Source organism: Mus caroli, chromosome 10, assembly GCF_900094665.2.
Source record: "Mus caroli chromosome 10, CAROLI_EIJ_v1.1, whole genome shotgun sequence".
Taxonomy (NCBI): Eukaryota; Metazoa; Chordata; class Mammalia; order Rodentia; family Muridae; genus Mus; species Mus caroli.
In genome coordinates this window covers 69,878,758-69,900,839 of record NC_034579.1, presented here as the reverse complement: position 1 = coordinate 69,900,839, position 22,082 = coordinate 69,878,758, and the positions used below count along the sequence as shown (strand labels likewise).

The following is a 22,082-nucleotide window of genomic DNA, read 5'->3' as shown; positions in this document are numbered from 1 at the left end:
AACCAGAGCCCAGATAATAACCCTGGAATGAGACCTTTGGCTGTATCTGGCCTCAGACTTGTCCATTTTTACCATCAATGCTCCTGGAACTGGGAGGGTCAGAGCCTGGGTCCTGGCCGTTCAGACATCCTCTAGTCCAACTAAACAGACAACAGTGGAAAGCAGAAGAGGGAGATTTATTTCAACGTGGCCACCCTGGGAAGGAAGAGGAACATAAAGGCAGTCCAGTGACCGTCACCCCAAGCTCATCTTCAGGGTCCTGCCAGAGGAAGTTTAGATTTAAATAGAGGGCAAGAGGTAGGTAGAACTAAGAGTGCTCGCTCAAGATGTGATTCCCCCAGCAGCACTATCAAGCTTCAGTCTCTTCTGCAAGACTGTCTGACAAGCATCCAGAGCTGCATAGAATCTCTGCCTTCTGGCCTTTCTCTTTCACCAGCAGGAGACTCCAGAGAAAATTCCATTTCCTTGGGAACCATTGTTTCAATAGTCTGTTAGCCAAAGGGAGGGGGCTCAAGTGTCTCTCTAGAATGTCTTCATTTCTGTCAGAAACCTTGACATCACAGACAGAACTGGTAGTCCCCACACTGCAATCTCTTGATCCACTGTGAAGTTTTTAACAAAAATTAAAAAGGGCTAGGGAAAACAAAGGAAGTCCCAAAATCCTCTTGACATTTCCTGGGCACCCATCGGATGTCTCACTTGTTAATGAGAAAGCTATACAAAGTCTACCAAGGGCTCTAGATAAGGGTGACTCTGCTGGATCTAATTTGAGCAGGGCTTCCCTGAGGACTGGTAATTGGCCAGAGGAGCAGAACTAGTTAGTACCTCTGGCTCACAGCCTGCTGCCCACTCCTCCCAGGGGAATCTCTCCAAGCATCCTCACCTGCGTGGATCAACAGGAATGTAGGGAAGTAACTAGCTGGCGACTCTGTTCTGCCTCCTTCCCCATTTCACACTCACAAGCCTAGGCCAGGAGGCTCAGGACACACAAAAAGTCTCAGTTGAAAGTGTGTGGGATGAAGGTGGTACTGGGCCAGGCAGGGGATGGGATCGAGGGCTGACTGTTGGTACAACAGGAGAGCAAAAGCAAGCAAGTGATGGGGCTTGGCTAATTTCTTGAGTTTAGAGAAAGTTCCCAAAGCAAGGAAGGATTGTTCTTTCTCCAAGTACAAGCCATCGCGCTTTTGGCTCATTGTTTGAGGTTAAATCGTATTCACTAAAGTTGGTCGATCCTAGCCCACAAGCATGAGAAATAAGGCCAACCAACAGGTCCCACCACCAATAACTTAAGTTCCCTCTTCTTGGAACAGAAATCTCTCAGACCTGAACTTCTACTTACTATACGGTTAATCTGTAGCATCTACCTGGAATGCCTCGACAAACCTAATCACTAGAGTCAAGTCCTCACTATCTAGCATCCTCCGTTTCCATCTTAGGAAACAAAGAGCCCATGTAATAATACTTCCTACAGCACCAGAAGCACAGCAAGACCTCTGCAGAAGCAGCGCGCTGAAGGGCAGTCACCACCCCTTTGGGACGTAGTCTGACGTCAGCGGAGGCGGAGCGAGGGGGCGGCGCGGCAGCCGGCTTGGGGCGGTACTGAGCTGGGTCACGTAGCTCAGGTCCCTGGCTTGGGTCACACCGCGCTTTGTACGGTCCTCCGGTCCACGCTCGCAGTCTCTCCGCCACCATGCCTATGTTCATCGTGAACACCAATGTTCCCCGCGCCTCCGTGCCAGAGGGGTTTCTGTCGGAGCTCACCCAGCAGCTGGCGCAGGCCACCGGCAAGCCCGCACAGGTTTGCAGGGAGGACACAGGAAGAGAGTAGGGTGGGGTGGGCCGGCCCGACGTGTGAGGAGGGATGGGGCTGGAAGCCAAGGTGTGCCGGCGGGTGGCGGCTGGAGCTCTCCGGAAGACCTGTGGCCCGGTAGGCAGTCTTTCAGGCGGGCTAACCCTGTGTCTGTATCCCTCCCGCCTCGCCGCCCCTCCCCCCCACCCAGTACATCGCAGTGCACGTGGTCCCGGACCAGCTCATGACTTTTAGCGGCACGAACGATCCCTGCGCCCTCTGCAGCCTGCACAGCATTGGCAAGATCGGTGGTGCCCAGAACCGCAACTACAGCAAGCTGCTGTGCGGCCTGCTGTCCGATCGCCTGCACATCAGCCCGGACCGGTGCGTGGGGGACGGGGGGTGGTGGTGGCGGGGATGAGGGGCGCTGGGAGGTCAGCAGGTAAGGGGGGGGGGCGTTCAGAGGGCACTGGCACGCTCTCCTAGACCGTGTGCTTAGCTGAGCCAGGCTTTCATTTTCTCAGGGTCTACATCAACTATTACGACATGAACGCTGCCAACGTGGGCTGGAACGGTTCCACCTTCGCTTGAGTCCTGGCCCCACTTACCTTCACCGCTGTTCTTCGAGCCTCGCTCCATGCAGTGTTCTGTGTTTATCCACCGGTAGCGATGCCCACCTTCCGGCCGGGAGAAATAAATGGTTTATAAGAGACCACGGTTGCCTCAGTGTCTGCTTCCTTGGCTTGCGGAGGAATTGGGTGCAGGGTGGGGACCTTGAATGGAAGCCCAGGCTCTGAACGTGGGATAGGGGTGTGATGGCAGGGTCGAAGCTGGCCAGTTTAGTCCTCTCTAAACTAGTCCAGTGGTTCAGATGTCCTTTCTTTTGGCCTCTCCTATGCAGCCTTACGTATAAAAGAGGCCGACTTATTCACCTGGTCAGGAGTGTTAATTAGGTCCTTACCACAGTGGCAAATGGAGCCGGTAATATGTGTCATGGAAGGGGGGTTACTTGGATACGGTAGAGAAATTAATGTACTCCAGCTGGGCCTGAACCTTTCTCGGCCCCATTTTCCTTCCCAAGAATCACTGTGCTCTAAGCCATGTGGTGTCCACTTCCTTGATCTGGACAATTAACTTGGTGGGAGAGGTAGCCAGGATACAAAGTCCTCCCTAGGCCACACTGCCCACTTCCCCAACGCTTTGCCTGTGTTCTGCTCAAGGAAGCTGGTGTGTTGTGCCTGCCACCCCCCACCTCCCATCACAGCAGTTCCCCAAGAATTCGTGAAGGCGGAGGGAGTACCTGCCATCGATTATCGTTTATGTAAAAGGTGCTGGCCAAGGCCCAACTCAATTTAGATCTCTTGGCCTGGGGTTATTCCTACCAAGCCCAGGGACCCGGGTAGATGGGGACTGGATAGGAACCCTGCTTTGACCATGAGACCTACTTCTGCTACCTAAGGAATTTCTCACTGTTCTGGGGGGAGGGCCAACCCACTAGCTGGAAAATCCCCACACTCCAGCTGGGGTTATAGTCTGTGTCAGGGCTGGCTTGAGTCTTTGCTAAAGAAAGCCTTGGCCAGGCTGTGGTGGCTGGCCCATGCCCTTAATCCCAACACTCAGGAGGCAGGAGCAGGTGGATCTCTCTTGAGTTCCAGGTCAGCCTGGACTACAGAGAGAAACCTTGTCTAGGAAAAACACAAAAATGTAGCCTGTTGCCTATCACACTGCCCTTCCATAGATAAAGGTCTATGACAACAGCTTCCACAGAGAGGGACTCTGGCTGCATGTACTCTGTTCCTCAGCTATAGGGAAAGCGGCATCTTGCCTCAGAGGACTCCTGTGGTCACAGATCTGTTAAGATCATTGCTCTTTAGCCTCTTGTCAAGGTAAGAACATTGTAGGTGAAATACAAAAAAAAATTTTTTTTTACGACTTCCAAGAAATTTGCTTTTGGAAGCTGAGTGGGGCCCTGACAGACCAGGAGCCCCTTGACGGACTCCTGAGTGAGTGAGGAGCTTGTCTGTGTGAGCCTGACACTGTGACAGAGGCCTCCCTGTGTGTGCGGGGAGGCCTGAACACCTAGTGTGGATCCAGAGTCCTTTCTGGGCAGGATGGCCAGCATCTCTGTCCCTTGTACTTCATCATCCATGCAGTATACATTCAGTACCCATCAGCCCAGGCTTGAAACCAAGGTAAGTCATGGGCATCTTCCCAACCACCCAGGCCCTAGAGGCACCTACCCTACCCAGTAGATCCACACCCTTTCCAACTGGCATCCTTTGCAGCCTTGGCGGTACCAGCCTAGGCTCTGCGCCCCGGGGGCAGCTTGCTAATCTCTGTGCTTCTTGGGTTGGTTTTGGAGCCCTGACCTTGAGAGAAGGGAAGTTCCCTACTGGACACAGGACACATCAACACCACTCTGCGCCCCCACTCCCCCCAGCCCCAGCACTAGATCAGGACAGTAGTGACAGGAGTGAGGGCATTAGCTCACTAGATTAAATGCTGGGAATAGAAGTCCCTTCTTAGAGCAGAGCCTCTACTACTCCCTGTCCTTGGAGGTTCCCAAAACAAGACTCTCCTAGATTCCACAAGGGGCCCTTCCTTCCATCTCATTTTTGCATTCATGAAGGCACCTCATGACTGCCTGCATATTGGGTGGCATGCCTTCACTGCAGCCAAAGGAGCCAGTCTGGGGCTGCTCTCTTGAATCTGGGTACCTCTTATGGGGCACCTTCCCTCCTCAGCCTGGTCCTTTGCCGCATCTCCTTAGCTCCACCCTACCATTAACTACAGGGCTGCACTTGAGGTTGAACTTTACCCAAACCCCTGAGTTGCAACTCAGAACCTCTTACTTCTGCTGGACTCTTGCCTTACCCGGCCCCACTGACTCCCGCGTGTACTCAGGCAAGACTCCCCTCTTCTGCCCTACACAGAGACAGGGAGGGCTCAGGCCTCCATTGACTCTAGTCCAACTCCCTCATTTCACAGATGAGGACACTGAGCCTGAGGTACCTGGCAGTGTCACTGCTGTCTCCCAGGACAGAGTCATGGACTTGCTCTATGTGCTCAATGAGGACTTTGAGTCTAAAGGTCTCTGAGGCAAGCTTCTGGCCGGAGAGCCACATCTGAGTCTAAAATTGAGGTCTCTTTGGCAGAGGAGACAAGCTAGACACCTGTGTGAGTGTGGAGGGCTTGGAGGGGATCACATGAATCAGAAGAGCCACCACCCCCCCCTCAAAAAAAAACAAAAAAAAAAAACAAAGCCTCAATGTTTACGGCTCTGTAACCAGTAGGAGCATCTACAAAGTGGTCACACCTTGGTGCGCAAGGAAAAGTGGAACAGGGGCCGATGACTTCAGCCCTCCACCATATTTCTTAGTCAGCCTTACATGTTGCAGGAGGAAGCTACTGTGCCTCCTCTCCCTGACCCCAGCCACTCCTGGCCAGCCCTACTCTCTCCAAAGCATGATCCTTCACTACCCACTGAATGAGGCCGGTTCCTTCTCAAAACCAAGGCCCATGGCCCAGTCAGCTTTCCAAGTGTCAGCTAAGTGGCCTATCTAATGATACCTCAAACCTCCAGGTTGGATAGGTGAATCTGGGCACAGAAATGCCACCTGTTCTCCCACTGTGGTCCCCTAGGGCCAAAGCATCCTATGAGGTTATCAGCCTATATAATGATAATGGCCCCACCAGTGCCCATGGTCACTGTTTGCCACAGTTGGTCAGCTCTGGCAAAACCTTGTACCTTTTCAGGTGCTGTCCCTTCTCCGGTTCCACATGGAATTGCTCAGGTTCACTTCATGTGTGCCCTTCTGGTGCAGCAGACACTCACAGATGCCTCTGTCTTAGCCCAAGCCTCTTAGGTGGGTTGTGCCCAAGTGGATTTCCAGGGCTCCTGGTCTTCTGGGCTGCTGCCCTGGTACCACTCAGGGCTTCTCCAGCCGTGCAGGCTCCCCCCACCCCCCAGAAACTCCCTTCAACCCTGCCCTCCTATCAGGCACAACTGCATCTCAGAGATCCCCACCGTCCCTTCCCCAGAACCCTTGCCTTGGGGCTGCCACCCCTATCTCACCCCAGTCCTCACCAGCCACAGCCAGTTCCCTCTGGGAGCCAGATCTCAGTGACATTAAGATTATTTCCCTGCTTCTGCACCATTTTGGGCCTCAGTTTCCCCCATCTGTGAAATGAAGGGGTTCACTATATAAATATATGTCATTCCTCCATATTCACTCAATCGTGGAGATGGATCAGCACATTTTCCATCTCAGGTGGCCTATGCCTGTACTCAGGTCTTGATAAATTGTAAAACCCCTCCATTTGTGCCGCACCAGCCTTGAAGTGGAGAGATGAGGCGTGGGGCGGGACATCTGAGAGAGTATCACGTGATCAGGCTGATGCGGTGAACAGAGGCCTGGATCACCGCTCTGAGATGATTCTGCCAGGAGCCGGCCAGCGTATACCACTGGGCCCGTGCTGAAGGGATCCACCACTCTCTAAAGCTGGCAGGTGGCCTGACCAGTTCGAGTCACTGTCTTCTGAGCAATAGCTGAAAATGGAGCTGGTGGCTCTCCCAAAGCAGTGTTTCACTTGTTGAGAGGGTTGAGGTAATGTTCCAGAGGTTTTCCTTTGTTTTGACTTGAACTGGACACGCGGGTTCATAACCCACCATCTTAGTTTCTCTACATTCTAAAAGAAATCTAGGATCCCAATTGGTGAAGAAAAATGGATTTATTTACAGTTCTGGCCAAATTAGTAAGAGAAAAAAGTTATTTTGGGCATTTCCTTGACTTCCTTGAATTAGGGTTTCATCTTCCTCCATAGTGAAGATGAGTCAGGCCTAAGACAGCTTTTGGAGGCAGGAGAATCTAGAAGGCAGGTTACTGGGCCACCAGACTTTCTGGAAGGGGGTTCCACTTCTGGCACTAGCTCAGGCTCTCGACATGGGGGCCATCTGGAGAAACCCATGTTCCTTGGTTCCCTTCCTGTCACCTCTTGTGCCAGAGTTACAGTTCTAGGTGACTCTGCTGCTTGAGTCTTCCCTACCGTGGGCAGCTAAATGCCATCCTCACATCCGCCCACCCCTTCCCCTTCCATTCTCAAGCAGCAGCACCGTACTCGGCCCCCAGACCTGTGGAGCTGTCTGGGTGAGAGGGTCCAGGACCAGGATAGGGACATGATGCAAACAGACCCACCAGTAGGCCTCACAGCTCCCCCTAACCCCCACCCCACCGAGGCTAGGGTGTCCAGTGCTCATGTACAAGAGATAGCAGTTGTTCTGGTCCCCAGTCCCTCCACCGGGCAAGCTTGGAGTCTGTACTCACAATCACTAACTTACGAGGACATTCCTAAACTCACTAACAGTGAGATTCCAGTACGGCTCCGACCGAAAAGCTTCCAGGGAGATTCCATCTTTGTGTTCCTAGAAACCTTTTGTTGTTTGTTCTTTAACGTACATATATTTTCATTTCTTATGTATATATTTACCTCCCTCTTACAATATTTTTATTATCCTTTTGAGAGATCTATGAGGACTGAATTTTCGTCACCTGCTTCAACTCCTCAAAGGTTATCCCTCAATTCTATGGTCCTTTAGTTATTATTGCCTACACACATATACTGTGTTATAACTCTGAGGGGAAAGGTGTCCTGGCATTTGAGAGCCAAGGATTACCACAGAGTCACCCCACAAAAAAACCTCACACAGACTGGGAGGAAAAAACCCAGGCCCGTGCCTGCCACTGCTCAGAAGGTGCAGAGAACTGAGCAGAAGACAGGGTTCATAAAGCATTTGGGGGCGGGGGCGGGGGCGGGGGCGGGGGCGGGGCGAAGATGTCCAGGGTGGGGATTGGTGGGATTACAAGTCCTGAGCTTGGGCTTTTTACTCTGTGGGTCTGGGTCTGGGTCGGACTGTTAAGTACTTAGACTGTTCTATGAGTGGAACCTGGCAGTTCTCAGAGGAGGGATATATGTACATATATATATTTATAAACATGTGAATATATTTGTATCTATTTATAAAATACAACCCGATGAGTCCCTTCAGTGTGGGCTCATATGTACATGTGTTTAGGCCTGACCGTCACCTGGGATTGGGTAATGTATGGGGGGGGGTCATCCCTGGAGGACTCCCTTCTCACATTAGCAGGTAATATAGGTTTAGGTGGCCCAAATTCGGATGCCAAAAGAGTTCTCTTCTGCCACTTCCCTCCCACCCCAGGGTGACCCTTCTCTCAGATCTCTCCAGAGAAGGCCTAAATTCACGCACATCACGCACGTCCGCTCAACTCCAGCTTTCTCCACAAGTAGCACCACTTTACACTTGTCTAAGACTTGACCAGAGTGACTCCATCTTTTAGCCAGATGCTCAGTTTTTCTGTGTGCCCGACTGCTGCACAATAGGCCAACTTTCCTGTCACAGGGTATCTTTGCCTTTTGTCCTCTCAGCGCCTCTAGTGAGCCACCTCTGACGAGCCAACACTAGGTGGCTCTCTGAACCCAGATATCATTTTGCTCTGGGTGTATAGGACAATCACATAAAAAAAAAAAAAAGCAAGCCGGGCGTGATCCCAGCACTCGGCCTTTAATCCCTGCACTCGGGAGGCAGAGGCAGGCGGATTTCTGAGTTTGAGGCCAGCCTGGTCTACAAAGTGAATTCCAGGACAGCCAGGGCTATACAGAGAAACCCTGTCCTTATACAGAGAAAACAAAAACAAAAAAAGCTTGGAGTTCCGGTGCCCATGCCAGCCCGTGCCATTATAAGTAATCTTATTTTGCCAAGGTAGATTTGTCAGAATCTTTGATTTGCTAGGGCCCTCATTATTAGGGGGTGAATCAATGTTTCTTTTCCGTCTTCCTAGGAAAATCATACTACTTAAGTCTACTGTGGTGCCTGCAGATTGCTTTTTGTCACCCCCACACACACACACACACCCATGCAGGACAGGCCACAGTTAAGATTTTGTAAGACCGGAAAAGCCTTACGTCCGGGATGTCCCACTCACAGGGACGCAGAGTCGAAGATCGATGCAAAGCTCAAGAGGTTTATTGATCCAGCATGCTGGGATTGTCCTGAAATCGGGATGGAAGCGACCCCAAGTAGCTAAAGCACACACCTTTTATACATTTTTTTTAGAGCAGTCCTCAGTCACAGTTTAGGGCTGGCAGTTTATCATTGGTTAACCTTTAACCACATTAAGGGGGCAGACTTAAGGACTGGAGACTCTCTCTCTTAGTGAGTAAACTTAAGGACCAGAGGCCAATTCTGGGAAAAGAATATCTTGACATTTACTTAACTTTTTACAACAACTTAACCTAATGACAAGTTCAGGCCATTTTCAGCCTTTTCTATGCTATGTGTGAAACTCATAAAACAGCTTACTCAAGAGAGGGGTGTCACTCCGCAGGGCTCTACTGGCCTCTCAGAGGGGAGTGGCCCAGCTAGGCAAGGAACAGGAGGCCTTCCCATCCAGAGGGTGGCCAGACGTTTTTCTCATCATTTTTGAGGGTTCTTTTCCCACTGGGTTGGTTTTGCCTTAAGGGTTCTTTCATCTGAACCTTATTGTCACGGCACGGGCCTTTAACCAAGCACTGCAGACGCAGAGGCAGGCAGGCGGATCTCTCTGAGTTCGAGGCCAGCCTGGACTACGTACAGAGCGAGTTCCAGGACAGAGAAGCACCGTGGGGGGTTGGGGTGGGAGAAGAGAGTTCGTTTATCCATCCAAGGCCCTAGGTCTTGGTAAATTGCAGATATTTTCTGAGACCATCAGTCCACCTTGGGCTCACAATAGGCAGAGCTAGTTTGCCCTCAGCACTATGATACCACCTTGGTCATGAAACGATGGGGACATTTTCTGTCCCTCCTTTGGGGGCTGTCCAGCTCTGGCTTCTTTCTTACCTCACCCACCCTCTTCTCCATTGCTCTCCGCTGCCCACCTCCACCCCACCTGCTGAATGCCCACCCTTCTGGTCCCGTTTTCCTGAAGTGTGTCTGCCCACCCACGAGGGGCCCCAGCTGTGTCTCCTGTGAATGAGGCCTTTCAGGCAGCTGTGATACATCCCAAGGCTGGCTTAGGGCTGAGACTGCCTTAGGAGTTGCCCCTCTCAGAAAAACAGGCCTGTCTCAGAGGTGTTCTAACCTCCTGCTCTCCCCGCTGTGAGCATCAGTGGCCCTCAAAAAGTCCCAGACGGGAAGCTCAGCACGTCAAAACAAAACAAAACAGCTATGTAAAATCAGAGCTTCCACCCAGAAGGAACCCAGGTGGGAACTCCTTGGAAGCCATCCAGGAATCCTTCATCTGAAAGCAGAAACTTTCCTGGTTTCTTTTTTTCTTTTTTTTTTTTTTAAAATTTTTTTTTTTTTTTTTTTTTTTTTTAAAGATTTATTTATTTATTATATGTAAGTACACTGTAGCTGTCTTCAGACACTCCAGAAGAGGGCGCCAGATCTCGTTACGGATGGTTGTGAGCCACCATGTGGTTGCTGGGATTAGAACTCTGGACCTTCAGAAGAGCAGTCGGGTGCTCTTACCCACTGAGCCATCTCACCAGCCCCTTTCCTGGTTTCTTAACTCAAGAGTTCAGAGGAAAAGTGGTTTGATTTTTTTGATGGTACCATCAGTCCGTTTTCTTCGTGTCCATAGAGAAGCGAAAAGAGTGCTGGAATTTACATTCTTCATGCCTGCCCTTTCCCATCCTGCTTATAAAACAGGCGGGCTCTGCTGCTGAATCTCAAGGGAAACCGACGGTAAAGGAGTAGACAGTAAAGCCCTGGGGGAAGGGCAGGCAGCAAGATGCCCCTCTCCTCCAGGACCTTGAGGCTCAAAGCTGTCTGACAGTTTTCCTTACAGTTGTGCCCCTAAACAGCTGTCTCCAAGCTTCCCACAGGGACATGTGCCCCTAATGGACTGAGATGCAAATTGTTCCTTCATTCTAATGTTAAAACCTCCATCCAGGAAAGAGTTAGGTCTAATGTCCTTAATGCAGGAGGCACGCGGCCACACAGCGACTCTGAGCGGGTGTGTGTGTGTGTCATCCCTCATCCTTGAGGGGGGTGGTGCTCTCCTACTCTGAATATGCTCTGGGCTTTGGATGTGACTCCCTGTGGGTAGATACCTATTTGCTGCTAATTTGTGTGTGACAACTCCTCTTGGTTTCCCGTTCTGACCCCATATTCCCAACCAAGGGGGTGGGGGTGGGGGCACTGAGTCTATGACTGAAGCAGACTCTTCCATTATAATAGGGTAGAGCTTTGGGAGAGAATATGAAGGAATCTGCTAGCTCACAGTGTGGTGCTGATGGTACTCAGGTTCTAAGCATCCAATTACAGGAGCCCAAAAGAGGAAAGGCTAGAGAAGGTAGCCAGGCAAGAGATAGCAGGAGTCTTTCCCCTCATCTCTTCTTCATGCAGTCTGACAGATAACCAACATTGGTGTTCTCAAGAATAAACAAGGCATGGAAGGACCACAAAAAAAGGTATGTGGGTTGGAGAGATGTCTCAGCAGTTAAGAATGGTGGCTGTTGCCAGGCAGTGGTGGCGCACGCCTTTAATCCCAGCACTTGGGAGGTAGAGGCAAGTGGATTTCTGAGTTCGAGGCCAGCCTGGTCTACAGAGTGAGTTCCAGGGCTACACAGAGAAACCCTGTCTCAAAAAACAAACAAACAAACAAACAAACAAACAAACAAACAAGGAATGCTGGCTGTTCCTCCAGAGGTCCCAAGTTCAATTCCCAGCACCCACATGGCAGCTCACAACTATCTGTAACTCCAGTTCCAAAAAAGTCTCACTTGAGAGAGAGAGAGAGAGAGAGAGGAGACTGCTGAACTGTGGTGGCACACACCTTTAGTCCCAGCACTCAGGAGGCACAGGCAGAACAATTTCAAAGCCAGCCTGCTTTACAGAGGAAGTTCTAGGACAGCCAGAGCTACACAGAGAGACCCTGTTTCAAAAACAAAACTGAGGTGTGTGTCTTAGCTGTTGACTTCCATCCACTTACAGATTTCTCCTCTTCCCTCAAAGCTTGAACGACTGCTGAGTGCTGAAAAGAGCGGTGGTACACCAAGTTCCCAGGAATGGTTCAATGGGGTCATTTCCTAGCAAAACACACAGCCAAGGGGGAAAGAGTGCAGCTTTTATCATCCCTCTATGGACACAGAAAAGCATTGAAGAGGCTCCTCCTTTGTGTCGACAGTGTGGATAGGATCAACCCATGGGCAGGCTTTCTCTCTAAAGCCTATTATTTGTATATTTAAATAAGTATGTATGGGTTTAAAACATCTGAAATATAGGATATGTATATTAATTTTGTTTTTGTTTTTTGAGACAGGGTTTCTTTGTGTAGCCCTGGCTGTCCTGGAACTCACTCTGTAGACCAGGCTGGCCTCGAACTCAGAAATCCACCTGCCTCTGCCTCCTGAGTGCTGGGATTAAAGGCATGCGCCGCCACTGCCCAGCTTAAAATGTATTTTTAATTTCTAAAAATACATAAGAGCCAAAGGAGAACAGAGAAGCAAGCAGGGTGAGCACATGTGTACTGTGTTTCAGACAAGCAAGACAGTGCACATTTTTTATCCATTCACACACATTTGTGTGTTTGCATATATTTGCATATAGTTACATAAGGCAGAAATAGACATTTCCCAGAAAAAAATATGACTTCATGGGAACCATACATAATATGATATCACGCACACAAGGAAGAAAAAAATGTGCATGTGTGTAAGGGGGTGAAATAGAGGAAGGGGGAAGTATAGATTGCCCTGCACTTAGTCTGAGATGTGAAAAGCTCTCCAGGGAAATCTGGCCCTGGAAGGTTATTACCAATTAAATAAGAGACCAGCCTACCTGTGGGCGAAGGGAATGTTGTCAGGGTAACAAGCTTTCTTCTGTCTGGTTTGTGGAGTCACTACAGACACATTCAAAATTCCAAAAGCTTTTTGGTTTTGGTTTTGGTTTGAGACAAGGTCTCACTATGTAGCCCTGGCTGGTCTGGGACTTGCTATGTTCCTCAAAGTCACAAGAGATCCACTTGCCTCTGCCTCCCAAGTGCTGGGGTCTAACTTTTTTTTTTTAAATGTAGATAAGACAACCCAATTCTGACATTTACGAGATTCCAAAGGATTGAAAAGTGCCAGATCATTTCTTAAAGAAAACAAAGGGTGAGGATATGCTTTCTCCTAGGTCTCTTAGATATGTAACTGAGCAATGTGGAGCTGGCACACAATCGATAGTGACATCAATGGAAGGAATAGGCTTCCCAACCCAATAGGTGAGCAGGCTAGCGCCGAGACCCAGGTAGAATGGGAAATCAAAAGTTGTCCTCTGGCCTACACACACACACACACACAAAACGTGTGTGCTTCCCCCTCCCCCATGACTAATTTCATAAACTATGAAAGGAAGAATTCTCCAACTAGGAGGGCTGGGCTCTTGCTATAAGGGGAGAGAAACTGGACTCCCGTTTCATATCCACGAAAACGAAGGCAGCTTTATACGTGTTGAAAAAGCCCCATAGGGCAGTCAGGAAGGAGCCTGGCCTCAGATCATTTTATTAGCTGACAGACAGTCTATTCCTAAGGAAGCCGACCCCAGAATTAGACCAGGAAGGCCTGCTGGGCTTTTGTGCCCTTCCCCCAGACTTGAGAGGGCTAAGTTAGACCTTGTTTTGCCAGGGTTGCTAGCCCCACCTATGGTGGAGTCTGTCATCCTGTCACTTCTACAGCTTCCTGAAAGAAGCCACTACCTGCTGAGCAGCTGAGCTTGTCTTTGGCAAAGCGAAGTTATTCTGTCAAAGTGGGGGATGGGTTTCCCCCCTTTATATTCAGTCTTAAGAATTAAACATTGGGCCTTGATCGGAATCTTTGTCTTGGTCTCTTTCTTCTTTCCTTCCCATCCATCCCCAGCTCTCCTTTCAGGAATCCAGTTCTCGTTTTTTTGTTTGTTTGTTTGTTTGTTTGTTTTGTAGTTCCTATCGTGGCTGGAGGCTTCTATCAAGAATATATAAACAAATTGCTAATAGACAACTGTTATGATTTGGATCTTAAATGTCCTCCCCGAGGTCATGTGATGAGGGCTTGCTTGTCTGTGGTGGTTGGGAAATAGTAGACCTTTGAGGACACGTGAATGGGACCCTGCTGTTCCTTCCTTTTCTTGTCCCAGTCACCACAGGCTGGGCACCTTTGCTTTGCTCTGCCCCATACACATCCTCACAGGCGTGCACCCAACTCTCCTGAGAGTGCAGGGCCACACAGGCCTGCATGGAAGCCTGTGGAGCTGGGTTAGAAAACTCTCCCCTCAACTTACTATTTGGCCTTTGGTTTTTTGTTTGTTTTTGTCACAGAAACCTAACATAGCAACTGTATAAAGATGGAGTAAAGCAGCCGGGCGTGGTAGCGCACGCCTTTAATCCCAGCACTCAGGAGGTAGAGGCAGGTGGATTTCTGAGTTCGAGGCCAGCCTGGTCTACAGAGTGAGTTCCAGGACAGCCAAGGCTACACAGAGAAACCCTGTCTCAAAAAACCAAAAATAAATAAATAAATAAATAAATAAATAAATAAATAAAAGATCCTTTTACAAACAACCCATCTGTTGGTCATAAGGATATAGGTATATAAACTTCTAGATATATAAACTCCTAGGTAAGCCGGGCTTGGTGGCACATGCCTTTAATCCCAGCACTTGGGAGGCAGAGGCAGGTAGATTTCTGAGTTCGAGGACAGCCTGGTCTACAGTGAGTTCCAGGATCAGCCAGGACTATACAGAGAAACCCTGTCTTGAAAAACAAAAAACAAAAAACCAAACTCCTAGGTATACAAACAACAGAGGAACTGGTTTCTGCAAACAATCCAAAATACCTACCAAGAATGATACTGGACACACTGTGATACGTTTATTCATGAGCATAGCAGTGGAATGAACAAGACACGGGGACAGGGACAGGTGTTACCATGGGTGACCATGACAAGCAAAAGATGGAGCAAAACCTACAGGCACAGATAATATGATCCCATTCATTCAAACTTCAAAAGCAGGCAACCCCAAACTACACCATGCAGAGGGCCATGCGCAGGCGGTCACGCAAACGGAAGCTGGGAAAGGGTTGTTCCTTGGGGAGCTTGCTAGGTTACAGACCCTCTAACTTGTCCTCCCTCCCCCTCCCTCACCTTAGCAGGTGCGGTCTGTGAATGTTAAAGAGTGTACAAGTCACAGGGCAGTGGTGGCACATGCCTTTAGTCCCAGCACTTGGGAGGCAGAGGCATTTCTGAGTTCGAGGCCAGCCTGGTCTATAGAGTGAGTTCCAGGACAGCCAGGGCTACACAGAGAAACCCTGTCTCGAAAAACCAAAATAAATAAAATAAAATAAAATAAAATAAAATAAAATAAAATAAAATAAAATAAAATAAAAATAAAGTTCACAGGTCTACGGAGGGGAGGAGTAGAGAGAAGCCCTGCCCCCTCCCCTCAAGGCTGCTAGATGAATTTATAAATGTATAGAACTACCTCATACCGGGCTCCTTGGCACATAGGCTAAGTCAGACTAAATCACATGATGTGAGACTTCCTGCCAGTCCCCCTACCCCCACCCCTGAACCTATGAAAGTCAGAAAATCTCCTTTGGTCAGAGGATGTCTCTGAATGCTCCCCACTTCCTCAGGCATGCAGGTAGAGACGGTTTCCCTGACTCTCTCTCTCACTTTGAGCCATCCATTCTGTCTAGTGAAACTCCTCTCCCGGCTTTCCTATTGCTTTTCCCCACCCCTCAAGGCCAGATCACAGCACCCCATGGTCACCAGGCTCTCTCTCTCCTAATCTCATTCCGAAGGGCTATTCTATGTTAAACTTCATTCTCTATGAGCCAACTAAACAGGATCTCTTTGTTCTAACAAGACAGTGGCACCTCCGATGGGGGCATGTGATGGGAACTGGTACCCAGTCAGTATGTGGTAGTGCTTGTGTGTGTGTGTGTGTGTGTGTGTGTGTGTGTGTGTGTGTATGCTGGTACACACGCGGTATGTGTATGAGACGGGGTCTCACTATGTAGACCTGTCTGGCCTCAAACTCAGAAATCTGTCTCTTGCTCCCTAGTGCTGAGAGTAAAGGTCTGTGACAAACCTAGCTTATATGGTATCTTTTTTTTTCCTTTGCTGATCTTAGAAATGCCTGCTTTGTATTTGTGAAACTATATTTTTTTTGTATGTCACACTTCACGAAATAAAAGACATGTACCTGTACATGTAAAGGGCAAAATGCTACAGATAGTCTATTGATTTCTAAATCCTGCCAAGGGGCTGCCTCGCTCTTTCCTATATCTAGAACTTGAGTGGATTCTGACCCATGCAGACAGCTAGCCCCATTTTTCTTTATTCTCCCAATCCCATTCAGTCTCCCAGAGCGTCCATCAGTGTTCCTGCTGGGATTAGGACCTGGGAGACCCTTCAGTCCCCATCTGAACTTTGCCTCTAAGGTGCTGTTATCCCCAGAGAATCGCCCACCCCTCTCCCACCCTCAAAGGCCCTGACATGGTTAGTGTCGATTGCCAACTTGACAGTCTCTGGAATAACAGAGGCAGGCATCTAGGTCCAGGTCCAGCTGTGAAGGATTATTTGATAGGTGCGCATGTCCTCGGAAGGACTCTCTTGATTAGGTTGTGGCAGGGCGAGCCACCCTAATCTTGGCCTTATGTCCTGGACTGTATAGAAAGAAGCCAGCCAGCAGAGACATTCATCATTCTTTGCTTCCTGGCTGTGGATGCAACCTGACCCACAGCTGCCTCAAGCCCCTGTTGGCAGGACTCTCCCCAAACCTCCGGCCATGGTAGACTGTACCCTCCGGCCATGGTAGACTGTACCCTCAAACTGTGAGCCCAAATAAGCCCTCCCTTTCCTTGAGTTTTGCTTTTGTTCTTAGGACAGCAGTATGTTAAGAGTCACCCTCTGTACCCTGTGAACTGCCTGCTCTGGCCTTGGACACTAGTTGTCTTATGTCTTTTCTTCTCTTGGTGGAACACTTGCTATTTTGGAGAGGTCACCTCAGCCCCGATTGCCAATAGTCAACTAATTGAGCAGAATACAGTGATAACACAATCGATGGCAGTGCTAGTGGAGCTTCTGTAGTCCCTAGGACCGGGGAAGGAGGAGGGTCATAGAACCCTCACCTGGAATTGCAGCAGTCTCTTCTCCTGCTCTGCCCTAGCGTGTGTGTGCTCATGGACCATGCTAGGCTATATACAAATAGGGCTAACTGTAAGGGGACAAAGCTCCCATAAATTTCACATCCATGAGGGGGCAGAATTCCACGTGATGCACTCACTATCCTATGAACAGCCTTTCCCCTCTGCACTCAGATAAACTCATTTGCCAAGTTGGACTTTTGGTAGAATCATTAGCTTGGCCCTGGTGCCGTCTGAGGTAAACAGGCCTTTGTTCACAACTTTCCCAGGACAGCAGCCCACTTTGCACTACCTGTGTTCTGGCATGTGCTATTAATAGAACTGTGTATGGGTCCCAAGACTGTAGTTGGATAAAAAGGGATATTTTGTGTTAAGCCCCTTCAAACTGAAACATCTCGTTCAGTGGCTTTGAGCCTAGATGAATAATTACTGTGAAAAAACGGAAGGCTTTGTGGGGAGGGGTATTAAATATGCATGACGGGCTTACTACAGCTTTGGGAGTGTTGTGCCTGTATGGTGGGCTTCACAAGAGGGCAACAGGCCCTGTCGCTGCCAGCTCCCCACAGGACTTCTAAGGTTGTGTGGCGGTTGGCTTTTAACGAAGGCCTTGTGTGGGTCTTCTGTGATGGTCTATGCTACTCCTGTGAGCAGGGTCCTCTGGGAATGTGACACTGGTAGCTTGGGGCAGAAGTTCAGAGCCATATCTTTAGTAGGTGAATTGCCAGCAAGCCTGGGCTGCAAGGTCAGGTGAACAACAGGAGATTAAGCCTCCTGGAGCTTAGAGGCCACAGAGGTTGGAGACAAGATGGGGGCAGAGACCCTCTCTCCCTCCCCCTTTCAAAAGCTAGGCTTGCTGTCCTTCCTTGTGTTCTCAGCCAAGTCTGAGGTCAGCATTCTTAAGGGCCGTTTCAGCAAGAATCGGGAGCCCATGGATAGAATGAAACTTCCCCCCTGCCCCATTCCCAAAGGTTCCTGATAGAACTGAGGCAAACAAGGATCCCTCCCTTCCTGATTCTCTAGTCCTTCAGAGTTGGTCCCCAGTTCATGGGCTTGTGCGTTCCATCATGGCTGACTCTGGAGTCCCAAAAGCTTTGTTTATATCCATGGAAAATGGCATTAAAAGGAATGGGGGCCCGTCAAAGAATATGCAATTTTTCTTGGGTTAGGATAGAGAAATAATTCAATAACATCAATTCACACCCTGAAGTTTGCAGAGAGGCCACTTTTGAATGGTTTATCACGGGGACAGTTCTATCTGGAGAATGTTCACTTGGGAGACCCAGAAAGCACTTGATATGGTTGAGAAAACACACCACAGTCTTGCACTCAGAAGCAAGGTAGCAGGGAATACTGAGAAGAGGTAGCCAGCTACAACAGAGATCTTTTAAAAATGAGGGGGAAAGGAGGCAGGAAGAAAGAGCAGAGATGAAGGGGCTCCATGAGACTAGACAAGGGTGGACAGGCAAACATGACAGACAGGAGTGGTAGAGGCTGAAACTGCGCTAGAGTACCCTTGAGCTGGTGGCCAGGCAACAGAGCAGACAGGGACCCAGTGAGAACTGGAAGTTATCCCATGAGACGACTGTCTAACTCCTGAGATTGCGGGCACTGGGGAAATCCAAGAACAGAAAAGTGCCATGAAACCTTCAGGAGATTTGGTAAGTGTTGGTATGGCAGGGAATTGCTTGAGACAATAAGATCACCATTTTCTGGTTTTGTTTTTTAATGTGTAGATGATGTCTTGAGAAAGGCCTCTTGGGAGGACAGCAGACCGACCCACTGAGGGGCTGGGCTGGCACTGGGTGACCAATGGCTGCTACCTTCCTCGGGAAAGCCCAGACAGGATTGATTGATTCTTGCTGCCTGTCTCTATGGGAGATGATGCCAAGACACAGCATCTAGAGGAACATGTCATGAAAGGCAAGTGCTTGGGTTAGCGAGGAAGGAGAAGATGAGAACAGGGAAAAATAGTGGGGCCAGGAATTAGGGTCTGCCTTCCCGTGAGAAAGGGACCAAGGAGCAAACAGTAACCCACAAGCGGAGCCCCAGTCTGGAGCCACACTGCTCCAGCCCGAGCAGTCTCGAGGATCTGTGAGTGGGGAGATTTCCTCAGGGATTGAGAACTATGCTGGAGCAACAGTGGTCCCAAAGGCCAGGGCCATCTCAAGTGGGAGACAGCCAGTGTCCGGAGCTCACTGCTGGCTGGGGAAACCTCCGTGAGCCTTCCAGGTTGGAGGGGAATTTCTCAGGGTTGAAGACAACCTGGCACATAGGTGTGAGGGGCAGAGTGGGCTGGGGGACCTGAAGGATGAGATTTCAAACATTTTGGTTACGGTTGATCCAGCTGCCCCCACCCCCTCGATCCCGGGGAGCAGCCTCCATGAACACAAGAAGTGACAGAGCACTTAGAGAGAAGAAGGGACACTGTGGAAGTTGCTTGGCGGGGTCTGGGTCCCGTCCCTATCGTCCCTATCGACTCTCCTCCTCCATCAGCTAAAAAATGCCAGAGCACTCTTGCTGGGGGGGGGGGTCTTTGGACCTCATAAAAAGGTGTCCAAGAATGAGATTCTCTAGACCTCCAGCCGCTGCAGGCTACTTAAGAGATTCCATTGTGGTCAGTGGGAGGCGGCTTCAGCTACCCGCATCATCCTAGGATTTCTGGAGGGTGCAGGATAGCCTAATTGAAATGTTTCAAGAGGAACCTTCTAAGCCTTTTTCCACTGCTGGGGAGGGGGTGGGGGCTGGCTGGTGGGGGAGAGGTGACAAGCTGGGGCAGTAAGCTTATCCCCTGTTCTTTAACAGACCTCTGGGTTTCTTTGTGAATGTTTAAGGTTTAATCCTTCCACTTTTAAAATTTCTGTTTCATGTGAGGAATCCTGATGTTAAGGAAGACATGACAGCAGGCAGAGGGGGTGGCGTATTTGGGAAGAGGAACAGACCAGCACTGAGGTGGGGCAGGAAAGGATGGCGGGTGGGTGAGCAGGAACACTAGACACACGTATGAAAATGTCACAACAAAACCCATTACTTCGTATAGTTAATTCTTTGCCAATAAAATACTGTCAGTTTTCATCTCTTTGGACTTTAACCTATAAGAGAAAGGAATTTTTTTCTTTTCTTTTTGACCTGAATTGCACTCTAGGAAAATTTGTAATACGAGACAACACTTCTATAATGACTGGTTTCTGTTGTAGTAGTCATTGTCATTTTTATATTTCTTTATAACTAAACATTAGACTTTGAAGTTGAACCTAACAGAATTTATGGGCATTGAACGGCGGGGGTGAGGGGAGAGAGACTTTCGTTTGTGGTTCAGAGTACACTCCAAGTTAAATAACATGAATTCTAACCTATTCCAAGGCCTAGGTGGGGAGACTCTAAACTTCTTAGGGATCCCTAAAGGCAGGAGTCGACTGTAGAGGGGTGTGTGTGTGTGTGTAGGGGGGCAGCCTCCTAGTCTATGTGGGGAATAGTTGAGACTACCCAGAAAACGTCCCAACTCTCACACTTTTCAATGGCTCCAACTCTGTCCAGCAACTAGCAATATGGAGGACACTAGGGTTTTGCTTAAACAGTGTCAATTTAGCTCTTCTGGGTCTTGTCTTGGGAAATCTGACCCACCTGGCCCTGTGGGTACCTAGTGGTACTTTTTCCACTTTTGAGTGGAGGCAGAGCGAGGGGCCTAGCTTGTGAAGGCCTCTGTTATCCTAGGCCTTTCATGAAATCTTAGCAGGCTATGATTGGGGAGCACTGAGGTTACTGCCTGATACCCTGATTTGCTTCCTAGCCGTGCTCCCTAACTGTCATCCCCAGTGCTGCGTGTGCTCAGGCTGGGATTTCTCCCCCCCATCTCCCCCTTTACCCCCACCCCCCCACCCCACCCCCGCCCTGTGACTTCTGCAGGCCAGAATCTGGAATCCCTGATACCCATTTTCTCTTCTGGATACAAACCCGAAACTACCCACCAGGAAATCATTCTAATGTGCCCATTCCTGTCCATCCCAGAAGAAGAAGACGACTATGTTCTGATAATGAAGGCAATGGAAAACAAGAAACAAGAATGGATGTGGAAGAGGTTGCTCCACCTGTCTGGGTCTCTCCCTCTCACCCAGCTACTTGGGAACCCTGGAACCTGGCCACCAAGTGCTGCTGGAAGTGGATTAGCAAAGCCAGCCTAGAGATCTGAAGTTCTCTGTGGAGTGGGATTCTGCTCATTCCTGCCAACCTCCCTGTCAGTTTTTCACTGTACTCACTGGGTGGTGTGTGTGTGTGACTTCTGGGTCACCTTCTGCTGGCTCTCTGCCCGATGGTCCTCAGAAAAGCCAGGCTGGGAGAGAAAGAGCAGCCCCTAGGCTTTCTAGGCACCTTTGATGATTGAACTCAGCATGTCTGACTCCCTAAACAGGTCTCCACATACACACAGGAGGCTGTGTGGAGGCTGCATGGACCAGGAGCCTCCATTTACTCATCAACTAACGGCTGAGACCACGTATCCCAAACAGGCAAAGTCTAGGCTCAGCTGTGCTCTGACCAACTGAGTCATGGGGGGTGGGGGATACCACCTAAATGGCCTTTCCAAATTTCCCATGTCCCCCGACTTGGACTTGTACCTCATGTTAGTCTACTTTCACAATGACCCTGTGAGGTAGGAACTAGCTGCCCTACTTTTAAAGGTGAAACGGAGGCCTGCTAGTAACGAAGAAACCTTCTATCGAGGGAAGGGAAGGGCCAGCTTTTACCATAGTAGTTGGCACAAAGCAATTAAGGGAACATGGATGGAACAAACAGGTCTAACTCCCACCCCAGGGGAGTTGAGTGTCCTGCTCTTCTCTCTTCTGCCAGCTCTCCTATTCTTGTGCTGCTGTTAGCCTCCTGGTGACACCTTCTTTTAGGCTTTCAGCATTTACAGTCCTACACAAAAGCAGGTTTTGAGACATGGGACCATTAGTAGTTTGCACAGGGCACTCAAAGGCATTTCTGACTTCTGCTTCTCTCACCCTTTCCCGGGGTTCCCATCTGCGGCCCAAAATTTGGTCAACCAGCTCAATATGTTCATGAGAGGGTGGGACAAGTCTGTCAGACGAGCCGTCAGGCGATGCGTGAGCTCGTCCTGAGAAGGGGTTTTT

The 22,082-nt window shown here is 49.5% G+C and overlaps 1 protein-coding gene across 1 annotated transcript; it reads left to right on the top strand.

Moving 5' to 3' along the window:
• The first annotated feature begins 1,575 nt into the window (after positions 1-1,575).
• On the top strand, positions 1,576-2,502 carry Mif (macrophage migration inhibitory factor). The gene is made up of 3 exons (XM_021174128.2): positions 1,576-1,798; positions 2,001-2,173; positions 2,314-2,502. The coding sequence occupies exons 1-3, from the start codon at positions 1,691-1,693 to the stop codon at positions 2,378-2,380; spliced, it is 348 nt and encodes a 115-aa protein (XP_021029787.1). The 5' UTR covers positions 1,576-1,690; the 3' UTR covers positions 2,381-2,502.
• Positions 2,503-22,082: the final 19,580 nt, after the last annotated feature.